We start from the raw sequence: 17,982 nt of genomic DNA, 5'->3' as shown, positions 1-17,982 counted from the left end.
CCTGCCTCAGCCTCCTGAGTAGCTGGGATTACAGGCACACGCCACCATGCCCATCTAATTTTTTGCAGTTTTAGTAGAGACGGGGTTTCACCGTGTTGACCAGGATGGTCTCGATCTCTTGACCTCGTGATCCACCCGCCTCGGCCTCCCAAAGTGCTGGGATTACAGGCGTGAGCCACCACGCCCGGCGAGCTCGATTTTTTAGCTCTCATATATGAATGGGAACATGCAGTATTTATCTTTCTGTGCCTGACTTGTTTTCTTTAATATAATGTTCTCTAACTTAGCCATGTTTCTGTGAATGGCAGGATGTCACTCTTTTTTATGGCTGCATAGTACTCCATTTTCCAGTCCATTAGCATGAGATTATTTCCATTTGTTTTGGCCCTCTCCACTTTCTTTCAGCAGTGTTTTATGGTTTTCCTCATGGAGGTCTTTTACTTTTTTGGTTAAATTTATCGTAGGTGTTGTTTTATAGCTATTGTAAATAAGATCGCCTTCTTTATTTCCTTTCAGCTACTTCATTATTGGTGTCTAGAAATACCACTGACTTTTTGCATGTCGATTTTGTATCTTGCAACTTTACTGAATTAGTTTATTAGTTCTAAGGGTGTTTTGGTAGAGCCATACTTTTGGGCGAGATATATATATATTTATGTGTGTGTGTGTGTGTGTGTGTGTGTGTGTGTGTGTGTGTGTGTGTGTGTGTATAGTCATGTTGTCTGCAAAGAGGGACAATTTAATGGTAAAAGTGGGCATTCTTGTCTTGATTTCCAGTTCTTAGAAGAAAGGCTTTAAGCTCTTCTCCATTCAGCATGATGTTAGCTGTGTGTTTGTCATATATGGTCTTTATTGTGTTTACATATGTTCCCTCTATGCCTCATTTGTTGAGAGTTGTTTTTTTTTATCGTGAAATCATGTTGAATTTTATCAAATGCTTTTTCTGCATCTATTAAGATTCTTATACGGTTTTTGCTATTCATTCTGCTGATTTGATGTATCATATTTGTTGATTTGCATATGTCAAATCATCCTTGCATTCTAGGAATAAATCCCACTTTATTATAGTGCATTATCTTTTAGATGTGTTGTTGCATTTGTTTTGCTAGTATTTTGCTGAGAATATTTTTGCATCTATGTTCATCAGAGATATTGGCTGGAACATTTTTTTCATTATGTCCCTTCCAGAATTTGGTGTCAGGATGATAATGGCTTCATAGAATGAGTTAGGGAGGAGTCCTTCCTCCTTGAATTTTTTGGAATAGTTTCAGTAGGATTAGTATCAGTTCTTTGTACATATGGTAGAATTTAGCTGTGAATTCATGTGATCCAGGGCCTTTTTTTGGTTGGTAGGATTTTTATTACTGATTCACTTTTGGAATTCATTATTGGTCTGTTCAGGTTTTCAATTTCTTCCTGATTCAATCTTGGGAGGTTGTGTGTTTCCAGGAATTTACTCATTTCCTCTAGATTTTCTAATTTTTGTGTGTAGAGATATTTATAATAATCTCTGAGGATCTTTTGTGTTTCTGTAGGATTAGTTGTGATGCCATCTTTGTCATTTCCGATTGTGCTTAGATTTTCTTTTTTTGTTGTTTAGCAGTCTATCAATTTTGTTTATTCTTTCAAAAAACAGGCCAGGTGCAGTGGCTCATGCCTGTAATCCCAGCACTTTGGGAGACTGAGGCAGGTGGATCATCTGAGGTCAGGAGTTCAAGACCAGCCTGACCAATATGGTGAAACCCCCTCTCTACTAAAAATACAAAAATTAGCCAGATGTGGTGGCGTGCGCCTGTAGTTCCAGCTGCTTGGGAGGCTGACACAGAATTGCTTGAACTCAAGAGGCAGAGGTTGCAGTGCACTGAGATCATGCCACTACTTTCCAGCCTGGGCGACAAAATGAGACTCTGTCTTAAAAAAAAAAAAAAAAAAAAAAAATTTGTTGATCTTTTGTATGGATTTTTGCATCTCAATTTCATTCAGTTCTGCTCTGATTTTGATTATTTGTTTTCTTCTGCTAGTTTGGGATTGATCCATCCTTTTGTTCTTGTTTCTCTAGGTGTGACATCAGATTGTTCGTTTAAGGTGTTCCTAACTTATTTCATGTAGGCATTTAGCACTATAAACTTTCCTCTTAGCACTACTTTAGCTGCATCCCAAAGATTTTGATTTATTTTTTCTCTGTTTTTATTAATTTTGAAGAATTTTTTTTGATTTCTGAATTCATTTCATTGTTTACCCAAAAGTCATTTAGGAGCAAGTTGTTTAATTTCCATGTAATTGTGTAGTTTTGATAGATCTTCTTGGTAGTAATTTCTATTTTTATTGTATTATGGTCTGAGAGTATGCTTGAGATGATTTCGCTGTTTTTAAACTTTTTCAGACTTGCTGTATGGCTGAGCATGTAGTTGATCTTAGAGTATATTCCATGTACAGATGTGAAGAATGTATATTCTATGGTTTTGGAGTATTCTATAGATGTCTGCTATATAGTCCAATTTGTCAAGTGTTGAATTTAAGTCCAGAATTTCTTTGTTAATTTTTTTGCTTTGATGATCTCTCTAATCCTGTCACTTGGGTGTTCAAGTTCCCCCATATTATTGTGTGGCTAAGTCTCTTCATAGGTCTAGAGGAACTTGTTTTGTGAATCTGAGTGCTCCAATGTTGGAGCACCATGTGTATATTTAAGATAGTTAAGTCTTCTTTTTGAATTGTTCCCTTTTTTATTGTGTAATGTCCTTCTTTGTCCTTTTAGGTCATTGTTGGTGAAAAGTCTGTTTTATCTGATATAAGAATAGTGACCCCTGCTTTCTTTTTGTTTTCCATTTGCGTGATAGATCCTTCTCCATCCCTTTACTTTGAGCCTGTGAGTGTTCTTACATGTGAGATGGGTCTCTGGAAGACAGAAGATGGTTGGGCCTTGTTTTTTCAATCCAGTTTGTCATTCTAAGTCTTTTAAGTGGGATATTTAGACAATTTACCTTCAAGGTTTATGTTGATATGTGAGATTTTGATGCTGTAATCATGTTGTTAGCCGGTTGCTTTGTAGACTTGATTGTATATTTGCTTTGTAGACTTGATTGTACATTTGCTTTATAGTGCCTGTGGGCCATGTACTTGTGTGTTTGTGGTGCCAGGTACTCTTTTTTCATTTCCACATTTAGCACTTTTGAAAGGACCTCTCGTAAGACTGGTCTAGTGTTCATGAATTTCCTTAGCTTTGCTTGTCTGAAAAGAATATTTCCCCTTTTCTTATGAAGCTTGGTTTGGCAGGATATCAAATTATTGTTTGGACTTTCTTTTATTTAATAATGCTGAAAATAGGTCCACAGTTTCTTTTCACTTGTAAGTTTCTACTGCGAGGTCCTCTCCTAGCCTGTTGGGATTCCCTTTGTAAATGATCTGACCCTTCTCTCTAGCTGCCTTTAGGATTTTTTCTTTTGCATTGACCTTGGTGAACCTGTTAACTATTTGTCTTGAGAATGATCTTGTATGGTATCTCACAGGACTTTTCTGAATTTCTTAAATTCGCCTGTTGACTTCTACTGAGATTGAGAAAAGTTTTGTGCACTATATTTTCAAATATGTTTTCCAAGTTATTTTCTTGTCTTATCTTTCAGAAATGCCAGTGAGTCATAGGTTTGGTTTCTTTACATAATCTCTTACTTCTTGGGGGTTTTGTTCATTTTCAAAGTTCCTTTCCTCTCTCTCCTCTTTCCTCTCCTTTCCTTCTTTCCTTTCCTTTTTTTTCTTTTCTTTCTCAGACTCTTGCTCTGTGGCCCAGGCTGGAGTGCAGTGGTGTGACCTCAGCTGACTGAGATCTCCGCCTCTCAGGTTCAAGCAATTCTCATACCTAAGCCTCCTGAGTAACTGGGACTACAGGTGTGTGCCACCATTCCCGGCTAGTTTTTGTATTTTTAGTAGAGATTGGGTTTCACCATGTTGGCCAGGCAGGTCTCGAACTCCTGACCTTAAGTGATCTGCCCACCTCAACTTCCCAAAGTGCTGGGATTACAGGCATCAGCCACCATGCCTGACCCGAAATTCTTTTTTCTTTATGGTTGTCTGACTGAATTGATTTGAAGGACCAGTCTTCAAGTTCTGAGATTCTTTTCTCATCTTGGTCTATTCTGTTGTTAATGCTTCCAACTGTATTATGAAACTTCTGTAGTGAATTTTTCAATTCCAGAAGATCAGTTTGTTTGTTTCTTAAAATGGCTTTGTCAACCGTTTAACCCTTGGATCATTATACTGAATTCCTTAGATTGGGTTTCAGCTGTCTCATGAAACTCATTAAACTTCCCACCCATATTCTGAATTCTACATTTGTCATTTCAGCCATTTCAATATAGTCAAGAACAATTTCTGGTGAGCCAGTGCAATTATTTGGAGATAAGGAGGCACTGACTTTTTGAATTACCAAAGTTCTTGCACTAAATTTTTTCTCTTCTGAGAAGGCTGGTGTTGTTCTGTTATCTTTTTGAATTTGCTGTCATTTCGATGGGGCTTTTTGTTTTTATATTCTTTATATCCCTTAAGGTTTTGACTGTGGTTAAGCTGAGTATAGTCAATTGGCTTTATTTCTGGGTGCTTTCAGAGGGCCAAGGCTATGTATGGGATATTTATTAATATTTGTGGATAGATTCTGGCACTGGATTTCACAGGCAATGTATGCTGGAAGAGTTTTTGGCGTTGTAATTTAGGCTTCACTCCAGTAGATGGTGCTTGGTAGTAGATGGTGCTTGATATTAAGACTCTTCTTCAGCCACACAGCTCTTTTCTATTTCAGTGCATTTGTAGCCATAGGGGTGGGGAGAGGTAGCGATGATTCTGTGCCAGGTCCATTTCCAGGCCTTAGGGGAGCCCCCTCCATTCACTGGCACCATGCCTACGTCTCCTTAACCTTAAGGGGGACCCTGGTGGCTTGTGCTCTTCCCTTCTTGGGGCACCTTGAGCCAAAGGTTAGGTCACCAGGAGTTCCACAGCACGTTGGAAGTCTGCTGGTCCTCTGTGTTTGGGGATCAGAGCTAATTGTGTAGTATTGTCTACAGGTGGTTTGTTGATACAGCGGGTTAAGGGCGTGAGGTCTCCAGGCAGGGCCATGTTGCCATGGGTGTACAGCTGATGTGGCACCCATAGCCCAGGGTCTTCTGCTCAGCAGACAGTCATAAGAACTTCCCAGTTGCCGTTGACTAGATCTCAAGAAGCTATTTTTAGAAAGTGACAACTTATATCACAAAGTAAAGAATAGAAACAAAATTTTTTTAAAAAAAATTATCTACACTTTAACTCCATATCTACCACGTTTCATCTACTTGTTGTCTAAATGTATGTATTTTTATATCACCTTTCTCTTAATAGGTTGCTGTAGCTATTATAGCTTTTCATGAATTTATCTTTCAGCTTCATACCAGAGTTAGGCGTGGATTGCATACCATCATTACAGTAATAGAGTATTCTGGCTTTGTCCATATTGTTAATGTTACCAGTAGATTTTATGCCTTGAAAAGTTTTCTTTTTTAATGTTTATTTATTTATTTATTTTTCATTCTGAAGAACTTCTTTTAGCATTAGCATTTCCTGCAAGTCAGGTCTGATGAATCCTGATTTTGCCTATCTGAAAAATACTTTATCACTCCTTCATATTTGAAAGTACCTTTGCTGAATACAGTATTCTTGGATAACAGGTTTTGTTTGTTTTGTTTTTTTATTTCACTACCTGGAAAATTTATCACACTTCCTCTTGGCCTATATGATTTCTGTTGAGTCAATTGCCAGATGAATTGGAGCCCTTTTATATGTTAATTGCCTCTTTTCTCCTGCTACTTTTTAGGATCCTCTCTGTATCCTTGAGCTTTGAGAGTTTTGTTGTTATATGCTTTGGTGTGACCTTATTTGGGTTGAATCTGTTTTGTGTTCTCTGACCCTTTTATACCTGAATATTTATATATGTCACATTTTGGAAATTTTTGTCATTATTTCTTTGAGTAAGCTTTCTACCCCTTGCTTTTGTTCAGCTCCCTCTTGAACACCAGTAATTTTTGTATTTGGTCTTGTGAGGTAATTTTCTATATCTGGTGATGATCTTCATTCCTTTTTATTATTTTTTCTTCTATGACTGTATTTTCAAATATCCTATTTTCAAGCTCACTGATTCTTTTCTCTGCTTGATTCATTCTGCTATTGTGAGGTTGTGATAAATTTTTCAGTTCAGCTAATATATTTCTCAGCTCCAAGGTTTCTATTTGATTTTTAAATTATTTCAATCTCTTTTTAAAATTTGTCTAATACATTTTTGGATTGCTTTTCTGTTACCTTGGAGATCTCTGAATTTCCTCAAAGCCATTAATACTAGTTTGAATTACTGATTACAGAGCTCTCATAGAGCCATCTCATTAGGGTCAGTCACTGGTTCCTTGCCTTATCTATCTGGGGAGGTCATGGTTTCCTGTTGGCTGCAGTTTTTTGTGGATGTGCAAGAAATATATATCTTGTATTGATGTCTTTGAATGAAGGATTAGTTATTTATTCCAATGTTCTCTGTCTAGCTTATTTTTGTTTTTTAATGAATATGTTTGCTTATAGATTCTTTGTAATGTACCTGTTGATTTTTTTTTTTTTTTTTTTAGTGTGAGGCTAAATTGCTGCCTTCTTTTTGGCACTAGATGTCACCTTATGACCAAGTGTGCCTTGGTTCCAGTAAAAAATCAGAGAGCGGCTCATCCCAAATAGGGAATTTCTCAAAGGGGATATCAGGGCAATGTGGGAAAAGTGGCTAGGGATTCATGCCCAGGGGACTTGTGCAACATATCTTTTGCAACGTGTGCTACTAAACAGTGACTCTGGTTTGGCATCTCCTTTAGCTGAGTTACAGACCAGAGTTTCCAGGGCTGGGGATGGTAGTCCCACCTCACCTGTTGTCTCTGACTGTTCTCAGGATATTTCTTTCTTCAGGCACATGTAGTGCTTCCTGTGGGTTGAGGTAGGGACAGGTGTCCTGCCAGGGAACACAGATGGTGGGAAACCTAGTTTTCCACTTTAATGCTGTCACTTTTTCTAGTATAGAAATCATGAGTCAGGTGGAGATTTTTTGCACACTTGGTGCTGGGCAAGTTGGATGGATAGGCATCGTAGATGTGGAAACCCAATTCTCTTACTGTCTACTTAAGAATATTTTTCTCCATCCCTGTGGACCCAGGTGTCTTCTCCTTGTATTTGATTTCTGGGATATTGTTGGTGATACTTTCAGTGCTGTATATTTGGTTTTGGTTTTCTTTGTAAAAATGTGAAGCCAGCTTGCTTCTACACTATTATTTTGGAACAAGAAGTCCTCTGTTGGCTTTTTAAGCTAATTCCCTTTAAGAAAATTATTTTATCTTTGAATTAATTATTTTTATGTAAATTACAAGTAAGTCTTAATGGTTCCTTTGCTTTGTTAACCAGTACATCTTTGCAAATAACACAAGTGTAGTTTTAGAGCTTCACAATCAATAATGACTACAAAACTCAATATATGAGGAATCATGACTCCAAGTGAAAATGATATAACTCTTGGTCTTCATTCATTTGCAGTCACTTCCATTTTCATTATTTCATTAACCACTATAGCCACATTCAGAAAGCTGTGTCTTAACTAAATAGTCCAGTGATGCCAATTTTATAGGCAGTAAATTGTTTAAAAATTAATAATTTAAATGTGTTTCCATAATTTGCCTAATCTTAAATTACAGTTTAAAAAAATGCTTTTAAAGAAGTAACAGTTTTTAATTCTGATGAGATTGTATTTTATTCGTTTTTCTTTTTATGGATCATGCTTTTGATGTCAAGTCTAACAGCTCATCACTTAGCTGAGGGCCTGAATAATTTTTCATGTTCTTTTATGAGAATTCTATAATTTCATATTTGATGTTTAAGTTCATAGTCCATTTTGAGCTAGTAAATTATGAAATTTATGTGAAGATTCATTTTTTGGCCTATTGATGGCCAGTTGTTTCAATATCATTTATTGAAAATTCTGTTTCCTTCCATCGAATTATTATTGTACCTTTAGCCAAAAATCATTGGGCATATTTGTATGGGCCTGTTTCTGGTTCTGTATTCTATCCTATCGATAAATATGTCTGTCCTTCTGCTGATACCTTACTGTGGTGATATAGTAAACTTTAACATCAGATAGAATGATTCCTCCAACTTTATTCTTTTTTTTTCAAAATTGTTTGAGCTATCCTAGGGTCTGTGCCTTCCCTAATAATTTTAGAATTAGTTTGGCTACATCTGTAAAAAACTTGCTGGGATTTGGATGGAAATTGCTTTAAATCTGTAGATAAGTTGGAGAGAACTTATACATTTTTACTGTATTGAATCTTCCAATCCATGAACATGGTAAGTATCTCTATTTATTTAGGTCTTTGAATTCTTTCATCAGCATTTTGTCATTTTCAATGTATAGATCTTGTATATGTTTTGTTAAATTTATTGTATTTCATTTTCTTTGGAGCAATTGTAAATGGTATTGTGTTTTTACTTTGTTTCCACATATTCATTGCTAGTATGTACAAATTCAGTTGATTTTTGTTTGTTGATCTTGTACCCTGTGACCTTGTTGAACTCACTTATTAGTTCTTAGAGGTTTTGTAGGGTTTTTTTTTTTTTTTTTTAGATTCTTCGGTATTATCCTATATAAACAGTCATGAAATTTGCATATAGATTTTTCACTTTCTTTTTGGTATGTATACATCTTATTTTTCTGGTCTTATTGCTGTACTAAAATGTCAAGTGCTATGTTGAATAAGAGTGGTGAGAAAAGGCATTGTTGCCATCACTGATCTTAGAGGGAAAGCAAACTAAAATCTTATTTTCTGTGAAAAACCCTATGAAGAAAATGAAAAACAACAAAACAAGCTAGAGAGAAGCTATATGCAGGGCACATACCCAACAAAGGCCTTGGATCTAGAATTTATAAGGAACCCTCAAAAATCAACAGTTAAAAAAAAAGAAAAACAGAAATAGGTAAAAGACATGAACAGACAATTCACCAAAGAGAATATACAGATGACAAGCACATAAGAAGATGTTCATTTGCCTTTGGGGAACTGCTCATTAAAACCTGGATGAGTAGCATTACACACCTATCTGAAAGGCTTACATAAAAATTGTGACAGCACCCCATGCTGATAAAAATTTCGAGAAATGCTGGTGAGGATTTGGAGAATTACATGAAGATTTGGAGAAACTGAATTGCTCATACATTACTTATACTCATACACTGGGAATGTAGACTGGTACAGCCACTGTGGAAAACAATTTATCAGTTTCTTGAATAAAAAAAAAAAGTTTCCATATTACCTAGCAATAGCACTTTTGGGGCATTTATACCAGAGAAATCAAAATTTATGTTCACACAGAAACCTGTATGTAAATGTTCATAGCAGATTATATTCACAGTGGCCAAAAACTGGAACAACCCAGATGTCCTTCAACAAATTGATGGTTAAATAAACTGGCACACATCCACATCTTGGAATATCGTTTAGCAATAAAAAAAGCAAATTATTGTTACACCAACAACTTGGATAGATCTCCAAGTTATTCTGGGTGGGAAAAAAGTTAATCACAAAAGGTTAGATACTGTGTAATTTTATTCATAAAATGAATTTTTGCTGTTTCTTCTCAAAATAGCAAAAGTATAGAGAAGAAGAACTGATTACTGTTTGCCAACGGTTAGAGATTGGGGTGGGTGAGTGTGACTTTATAGGAATAGCACGAGGAAGTCGTGGTGGAACAGCTCTGTATCTGGACTATGGTTATAGTTACATGAATCTTCACATGTGATACAGTTGCATGGAGCTGTGCACACGCGTGTGCACACACTCACACACTCACAGCTGAATGTAAAACTGGTGAAATCTGAATTAAGCTTTGTGGATTGTCCCAATGTTGGTTTCCAGGTTTTGATATTATGTATGTTTAAACAAGATGACATCATGAGAGGCAAACTGGGTGAAAGATACACAGGGCCACCCTGTACAACTTCCTGTATATCTATAATATAAAATAAAATGTTTTTATTATAGGCGTGGTGGCTCATGCCTATAATCCCAACACTTTAGGAGGCCAAGGCTGAGGATCACCTTTGGCCAGGAGTTTGAGACCAGCCTGGGCAACATAGTGAGACCCCCATCTCTACAAAAACAAAAATAAAAAAGTTAGCTGTGCATGGTGGCACGTATCTATAGTTCTTGCTACTCCAAAGGGTTGAGGAGGGAGGATTGGAGTTTGATATTGCAGGGAGATACGATGGCATTACTGCAGTCTAGCAGCCGAGACAACAGAGCAAGACCCTGTCTTTAAAAAACAACAAAGTTTTTTTAAAAAGGCTTAAAAATTTTAGGTATAAAAATGATGTAAAAAGTTATGAAAATAAAGGAATGCTTATTTTTTTCTGTTTTTATGTGCTTTGGAGTTACAGTTGACAAAACTTACATGTGTCCACAATGTCTTGCTGAAATGACTCATACTCAGCTTATACCACACGTGACTCTCCAAGCAAGTTCAGCAACACCTGAGCTGGTTTATATCCCGTTCAGCTGAGCACACTTCTCAGCACTCTGACAGTATCAAATAATTGCCGTAAGAGTTTCTGAGCACTTACTCCCAGTTTCTCAACTCATTGTGGACCAGCAACAGACCTCTGTAGGCCTGCACCAACTCAATGACCACACCCAGCTGTACTGGGACAGTGCAGAATCTAGTGTTGGGCTGAGTGTTGCTCCTGGTCTCCGTGTGAGCCGACAGAGCTCGGTTCTTTATATGAGAAACCGATATGCTTTTGTTGGGGCCACAAAGTCTTCTGTGCCTTTCCAGAATTACAGTGCTGCTTTAAGTTCTGCCTTTGGATAACAAACAGGGACACACAAGGGCAAATTTGTTACTTCTTTTGGAGAGCATTTCTTATTATCAGCGATTGCTTCTTGCTTTCTCCGGGAAACCTATTAAAACAAGTCTTCCTTATCTATTGGACTAGGTTAAAAATAGTACATTTTCTTGTGACTGAAAATGAGATCTTTCTGGTTAAATCTTGACATCGCTTTTACTCTTTTGGCAATCTATGGGTTTGTTTTTCCCCCTATGTGGATCATACAAAATTGCTGTCATCTTCTTACAGTTCAACATCATGGATATAGTGGCCCAAATGAGAGAACAACGTTCTGGCATGGTTCAAACGAGGGTAAGCTTTCACCCCATACATTATAATAATGAATATAAAGATTGACATTGCATAACACTTTACTGCTTATAAACCTCTTTTTTGACATAATCTCGTTGAGTTCCTACTGTTTGAGGTAAACATTCATTTTGCTCTGGTGCTCTGTTATTCCTGACCAAGTACTTCAAATTCAGAGCAAGGAAGGTGCCCTATGGGGTCACTCAGATAGAAGAGGGGGAGTCAAGCCTGAAGCTGAGGTCTGCTGATGTCCAAACACATGCCTTGTCCATAATGCCGTGCTAGTTCAGTAACATCTAAAGTTATTTTTAAAACATTTCTAGATAGCACTTTTAGATATTTACTTGCCACTATACTGTCAAGGTTATTGGGATGTGATAAAAATACATCATTTATGTCACAGACTAGTTAGTAATCATTGGGAGAGCAGATTAATAGAGTATAGATAATAATAAAAAACAGTTGTGGTAAGCCTTCAGGTAACTAGTTCTAGGCTCAGAACTATATTATGATCATTTATCTTCCTCATAGTTTTAAAAATGTATTCGCATAAAGATCTTAAGAGCTTATAGTTAAATGTTTGCTCTTTTTAGGAATTTTCCTGTGTGGTTGAAAATTACAAATGTGTTTTCTGAAAATGCATGCTGATAATTTGATTACTTAACATTCTATTGTTTTTCATATATACGTATATAGGAGCAGTATCACTTTTGTTACAGCATTGTGCTTGAAGTTCTTCGGAAACTTCTGACTTTGGATTAAGAAAAACTTCTGTTGCCTCTCATTTGAAATTACCAAGTGGCATGGCTTCGAGCCTCCTCATGAAGAATACATTCGCACTGTGCTGAAGGGCTTTGCTATGCATACAGTCTGCTTTCTTGGTTTGTCAATTTGTTTTCTTTCTAAAAAATCCCTGAAGGGCAACATCGTTTGGCTTGGAGTGAACAGTGTTTACTCACTGATCTTGCTAGACGGATAAAAATATCTTCCCACGTTTTCCAGTGAAACAGATGTTACATAAAATAATGGCAGCTTGGCTGTTTGGTTGAAGGGATTACAGAGCCCAATAAAGGATTTAAACTATATTCATTAAGATTTTATTTGGAAGGGTGGCTGGAGAGAGCTGAGAATTTCCAAGACTTTATAAGCCCTTGTTCTGGGAGAAAATAAGGCCAATAAACTACAGGATCACATCATGACCTCTTCCAGGCGTTTTTAAGACAGATATCTATTCATGTTCTTTAGCTGGAGTCTGTACTTCTAGCTGGCATTTGAATAACCCAATTTAAAAAGAGTCCAGTTAGGGTGGACTGACTTTGGACACAAATTGGCTTCCATTTCCTACATTTTCACGCTGCTGCCCTCCTACAGCAGCTAGACCAGGACCTGTTGGTCTGGGAAGCATTTCATAGATGGGCAGAGCTCCTTTTGGTGAATAGTCCAAAACTAAAATAGATGTTTATATAGAAAGTCCAAGAGGAAATTTTTGCCAGGCCTGAGTTCTTTCCTATCCCACCCTAACACTTAACGTATTACTCAGTCTGCTTTGTTAAAAAGCAAGTATTATATTTAACTTGCCTCTTACTCTTTGCCCTTTAGCTAACTAATAAAGTTTGATATAGGCATTATTATATAATTCTGAGTCATTCATGGTATCTCTCATGCCTGATGTATTTTTCAATCTCAGATCTGTGGTAGTTTTTTCTCCAGAGTTCCATTAAATCATTTATTTCCATTACTATCTCACCTCTGCTGAAACATTTAGAAACTAGATTTGGGAACCAGATTTTGGAAAACCAGATTCATAGTCATGAAAATGGAAACTTCCATATTCTGTTTTTGAAAAGATTGTGGCCATTATTTCATTAATGTTCTCATACAATTAATAGTGATATTTTGTACAAGGAGTTTTGGTGACCAGTTATACCCAATTATAAGCTATAAAACAATTGATATTTGTGTTTTACAGCTTAACTTTGAAGATCAGACTGTTCTATGTATTGAGAAACTGTTTAATATTAATCTATGAATCTTGAATTTCTAAGAGGCTTGTTTTGTTCTTTTGGCTGAATGAGTATATTTGAATTGGTTGAATAATTGATAATTCTCATTTAAAAAATAATTATATGCCAGAAATATATTTGATATGAAATCAAATAGATGATTCTGTTTACATTGTTCATATAAATAATAGTCTGTTAAACATTAATTTCATTTTGATAATTGGCCTTTAATATTCGTATCTAATTTTATTTTCTCTCTGTTACTGTAAAATAATAGATATAATGTATAACAGTTTTCTTGAGAAGAATTCTGTGCTATTATTTAAATAAAATGTTTACTATGTATTGCCTGAAGTATTTTTATTTATCTGGGCCTTGAAATAGTCTTGTAAAGAAAAATCCCACAATGCTTGATATTAAAGATGTCTCTTCTTTAATGTCTGCCTCATATTTTTACAGCTGGACTAATTTTCAGTTTTCCAGGGAAATTAAAGGAGTGACTATGGAAATACTAACTGCATTTGTTTTCACTTCATTCTTGGAAGGTGAATGCCAAACTGAAAACTTTTGACTAATAGAAATAATTTTATATCAATAATGAATCAGTTTCTGCCTGTGATATGAATACAAAACTCTGATCAACACCTTTGTGAGTATGTGAATGCTAAATGAAGTTTTAAAGTACTTTTAAACATGCCCAGATAATGTTTACATCTAATGAACAGTAAATGTATGAAAAGAGCCAAGATGTTTTTGAGAAAGAAAAATTAACTGGAGGAAAGAGAAATTTAAATGTAAGCATAGTTACATTTATTAACTTTCAATTTTAAATACATATTTTTAAAGTATGTCCTTGAGGCTTATATGTTAGACCAAAGCTTTTCAGAAATAAACATTGTATATTTTTTTCTTTAATTGGAGTTAGTAATTTATTTTTCTTTGGACTTTTTACCCCAATCTCCCTAGAACATTATTGAATTTTCAGCTAAGTTTACCATTATTACTCAAAAGTTATTTTAGTGATTTATTTTTATTGAGAAAAACCTCAAAGGAAAACACCTTTAAAAATTCTAAAGCCAAAAACTTTTATTTTCTACTTATTTTTTTCTAATTCCTGGGAAGAATTCATTTTCTTCTATGTTGTCTTGAGGTTCATATAATTGAAGAAGAAGATTCAGAAGATCTCTATTTAAAGTGAAATCAAATCATTAATATTCAATGGGGGTGATGGATTGCATACTGGAACACTCATTTGTCTATAGCCATAATCAAAAAACATTACCTTATCATTAAACAACTGGAATTAGAAGGGATCTTAAAAGATTGAATACAACCATGGTATCTGAAACTTGAATGTGACAAAGAACATTTTTTAGAAACCAACAGCAACATCGAATTTGTAGGTGAAAAAATAGAGCCCTTCTATTAACAAAACAATACCTCCTATTAGCACGGTAGCTGAGTATTGCTCCAGAGGTATCTAGCCAATGCAGTAAGACTACAAAAGTGGAATAATTGCTGTAAAAATTGGAAAGCTAGGACAAAATTATCTTTTGTTTGTATGTTGTCTACATAGAAACAATAGACTCAACTCCAAAATAGTATTAGCACATTTATTATGAAGTTAAGATACAAGATAACTATGTAAAAGTTAATCTTTCTCTATATTATCTGTCTCTTCATTTATAGCCAGCAAACTATGGCCCACAGGCCATATCTGACTTATTCCTTTTTTTGTAAATAAAGTTTTATGCCTATTTGTTTACATATTGTCTATGGCTGCTTTTGTATTATGGCAATGGCTGAGTGATAGTATCAGCAGAGATCACATGGCTTATAAAGCCTACAATCTTTACCACCTGGCCCTTTAAAGAAAATGTTTGCCAACCCCTGTACTATATCTTCAAAAGGAAAAATATCTCTGCACAACAGGCATTTATAAAATATATATTTTATAAAAGATATGAAATACTTAAGATTAAACTTAACAAAAACGTTAAGTAAGAGATGATGTTTACATTCTAAATGAACGGTAAATGTATGAAAAGAGCCAAGATATTTTTGAGAAAGAAAAATTAACTGGAGGAAAGGAAAAGGGTTTGCTGTAGCAATAGTCAAAGTATTATCTAAAGTCACAGTAATTAAAACAATGTGATTCTGGTACATGGATATATAGATAGATAAATGGAACAAAGTAGGGTTGAGCATTAGAGACCCCTTTATATTTGTGAATCTATTATATGCTAAAGATAGCATTTCAAATACAGAGCTTCAGATACATGAAACAAAAACTGGTAAATCAGATAAAACTGGAAAAATATGCAAATCCATAATTAGAGTTTGAGATTTCAGCATTTGTCTCTAAGTAATTGATAGAACAAGTAAATGAAAAATAAGTAAAGATATAAAAGATTTGAATAACCCTACCAACCTGCTTGACATAACTGATACTTATAGAACACTAAACTACAGCAGAATACACATTCTTTTCACGTGGACATAGAACATTCACCAAAAGAGACTATATTTTGGGCCATTAGTTTCACTCTATTTCAGAAGAAGGGAACTATGTAAAATATACTTATGGAATTAACTAGAAATCAATAAAGATATTTTTTAAATCCCAAAATATTTGGAAATTAAACAGCATACTTCTAAATAACTCATGAGTCAAGGAAAAAATTAGAAGTTACAAAATATTTGGAATGGAATGAAAATGAAAATGCAACAAAATGTGTGAGATGCAGGGAAAAAATTTGGGGAGAAAGTCATGCACTTGTTTGGTTCATACTGAATTTGTTATACCTATGCAGTCTCTACAAGTTTCATGTTAAAAAAGGTTCCTGAGCTGAAAACCCAGATCTAGAGGAATGCTTGCCTTTAAAGTGATGTTTGAGGGAATGGATGGGAATGGATGAGCTGGGGAACTTCAACATTCACTTCCACCCTGATTGCCTTCCAGGGCCTCTCTTCCACGAAGCCTTGTAACACATCTCTCCCTCCTCTGATTTCTTCAGCAATGCTTCTCAAACTCTGGTGAAGGGCCAGTTTTATTTACCAACTGATGGGCCTGAACCCAACCAAAAGATCCAACAGGTATTTACTAGGATGTGTGGTGGCGCTAAGCTAAGGATGGCATCTGAAACTGGATGGGCATTGCTCACTTTCAAAGTGGAAAAGTGTGAGGAGCACATGGTAGGGCCTCAAGTGGTTAGAGCAGTGGAGCTCTTATCTGCTCTAAAAGGTGACCAGCCAAGGCCCCTTTCCAGAACAGAGTCACACTGAGCAGAATCCTTAGAATCAAAATTGAGCAGAATGAAGAGAATGGGGTGAAGAAAAGAGGTCATATAAAAGTGGGTGAGGAGTATAGAGCCAGAAAATCTCAGAAAGCAAGCTGAGTGAAGTTATAAGAGCTGTCTGTCCAAGGCAAGGTTAGTTCAGGAAAACCAAATTCACATGGAAACAAGCAGTAGAACGGCTTATGATCAAATCCCATATAAGTTACCTTAAAAAAAAAGAAAAACCAAGGAGCTGAATAGCATCCCCTACAAACAATGAAGGTACACTAGAAGGATATACTGAAAACACAGTTCTCAATGGCAAGCAGCTCGGGAAGAAAACGATACCCTACTATTTCAAAATGAGCTTAAAGACAGCAGGAAAATTGAATAAAACATGATGGAACAACAAAAATCAGAACTAGACAAATTTAAAGCAGTATGACAAATCAAGAAAGAAACAAAAATGAGAATAAAACAATAAACTAGAAGGAACACAACAAATTTGATAACTGATGCTTTACAAGAAATAGAAAGCTTAAGAGGAATAATTTCAAAACAAAATGTAGAAAGAAAACAAGACTTAAGAGCGTAAACAACTCAATGATAGGTAAAGAAGACTAGTAGATAGTAGAAAGTTTAAAGGAAAAAACCAAAGCAAGTGTTCAGAACAAGTTCACTAATTCAAGAAATATTTAGAATAATAACTAAAGAAAATATTCCTGAAATAATTGTTTTTAAAATTATATGTGGAAATACCTTAGTACATATCTGAAACCATCAAATGAGTATGACCAATACCAAGGTTTAATAAATTTGTTAATAAATAATTTATTAAAAAAATAAAGTTTTTAGTAAAATTGCCGTATTTTGAAGAAAAAAAATGGGAGGGGGAATTTATGCAAAAGAATATGAGGAAAATAAAATTAGATTATTTTCCGATTTTTAAGAGTAGGGCTTTAGTACAAAAGAACAAAAGAAGATGAGATAATATAGTTAAGAGTTAATAACTTAATAATATAGTTAAGGTTTAATAAGTCCAAGGAAAGATTTTTATGAGCCAAATATTTTATATCTAGAAAAACTGACCTTGATGCACAGGGTGCAAATTGAAATTAACATGCAAGAGCTCAGAAAATACTGTTCCCAAGAGCCATTCTTCAATGGATGCAGAAAAAAATTCTGATCAAATTTGACATCTGCTCTATATTTTAAAAAAGTAAACTTGAAATAAAAGGGAATTACCTTAATCTGCTAGGGGATATCTACAGCAAACTAACAACAGAAGTATATTTTATGGTAAAACATTTTTTCTTTCCTACAAGTCAAGTACTGTCTTGGACTGTTCTAAAGAATGAATTGGGCCGGGTGTGGTGGCTCACACCTGTAATCCCAGCACTTTGGGAGGCCGAGATGGGCGGATTATCTGAGGTCAGGAGTTCGAGATCAACATGGAGAAACCCTGTCTCTACTAGAA

The 17,982-nt window shown here is 35.4% G+C and overlaps 1 protein-coding gene across 14 annotated transcripts in view; it reads left to right on the top strand.

Moving 5' to 3' along the window:
• PTPN20 (protein tyrosine phosphatase non-receptor type 20) overlaps nucleotides 1–13,577 on the top strand; it is a 103,274-nt gene extending 89,697 nt beyond the window's left edge. For 13 of the 14 annotated variants that reach the window (XM_032266882.1, XM_032266871.1, XM_032266885.1 and 10 more), the window contains 2 exons: nucleotides 11,165–11,227; nucleotides 11,921–13,577. In XM_032266882.1, the coding sequence (XP_032122773.1) occupies nucleotides 11,165–11,227; nucleotides 11,921–11,955 (98 nt within the window). In that variant the 3' untranslated portion in view covers nucleotides 11,956–13,577. The other variant, XM_032266883.1, reaches the window with a different exon arrangement.
• The last annotated feature ends 4,405 nt before the right edge of the window (nucleotides 13,578–17,982 follow it).

This window comes from Sapajus apella, unplaced genomic scaffold (genome assembly GCF_009761245.1).
Source record: "Sapajus apella isolate SASKATOON/1434 unplaced genomic scaffold, GSC_monkey_1.0 scaffold161, whole genome shotgun sequence".
NCBI classification, from domain to species: Eukaryota; Metazoa; Chordata; class Mammalia; order Primates; family Cebidae; genus Sapajus; species Sapajus apella.
This window is presented reverse-complemented; position numbering and strand designations above follow the sequence as displayed.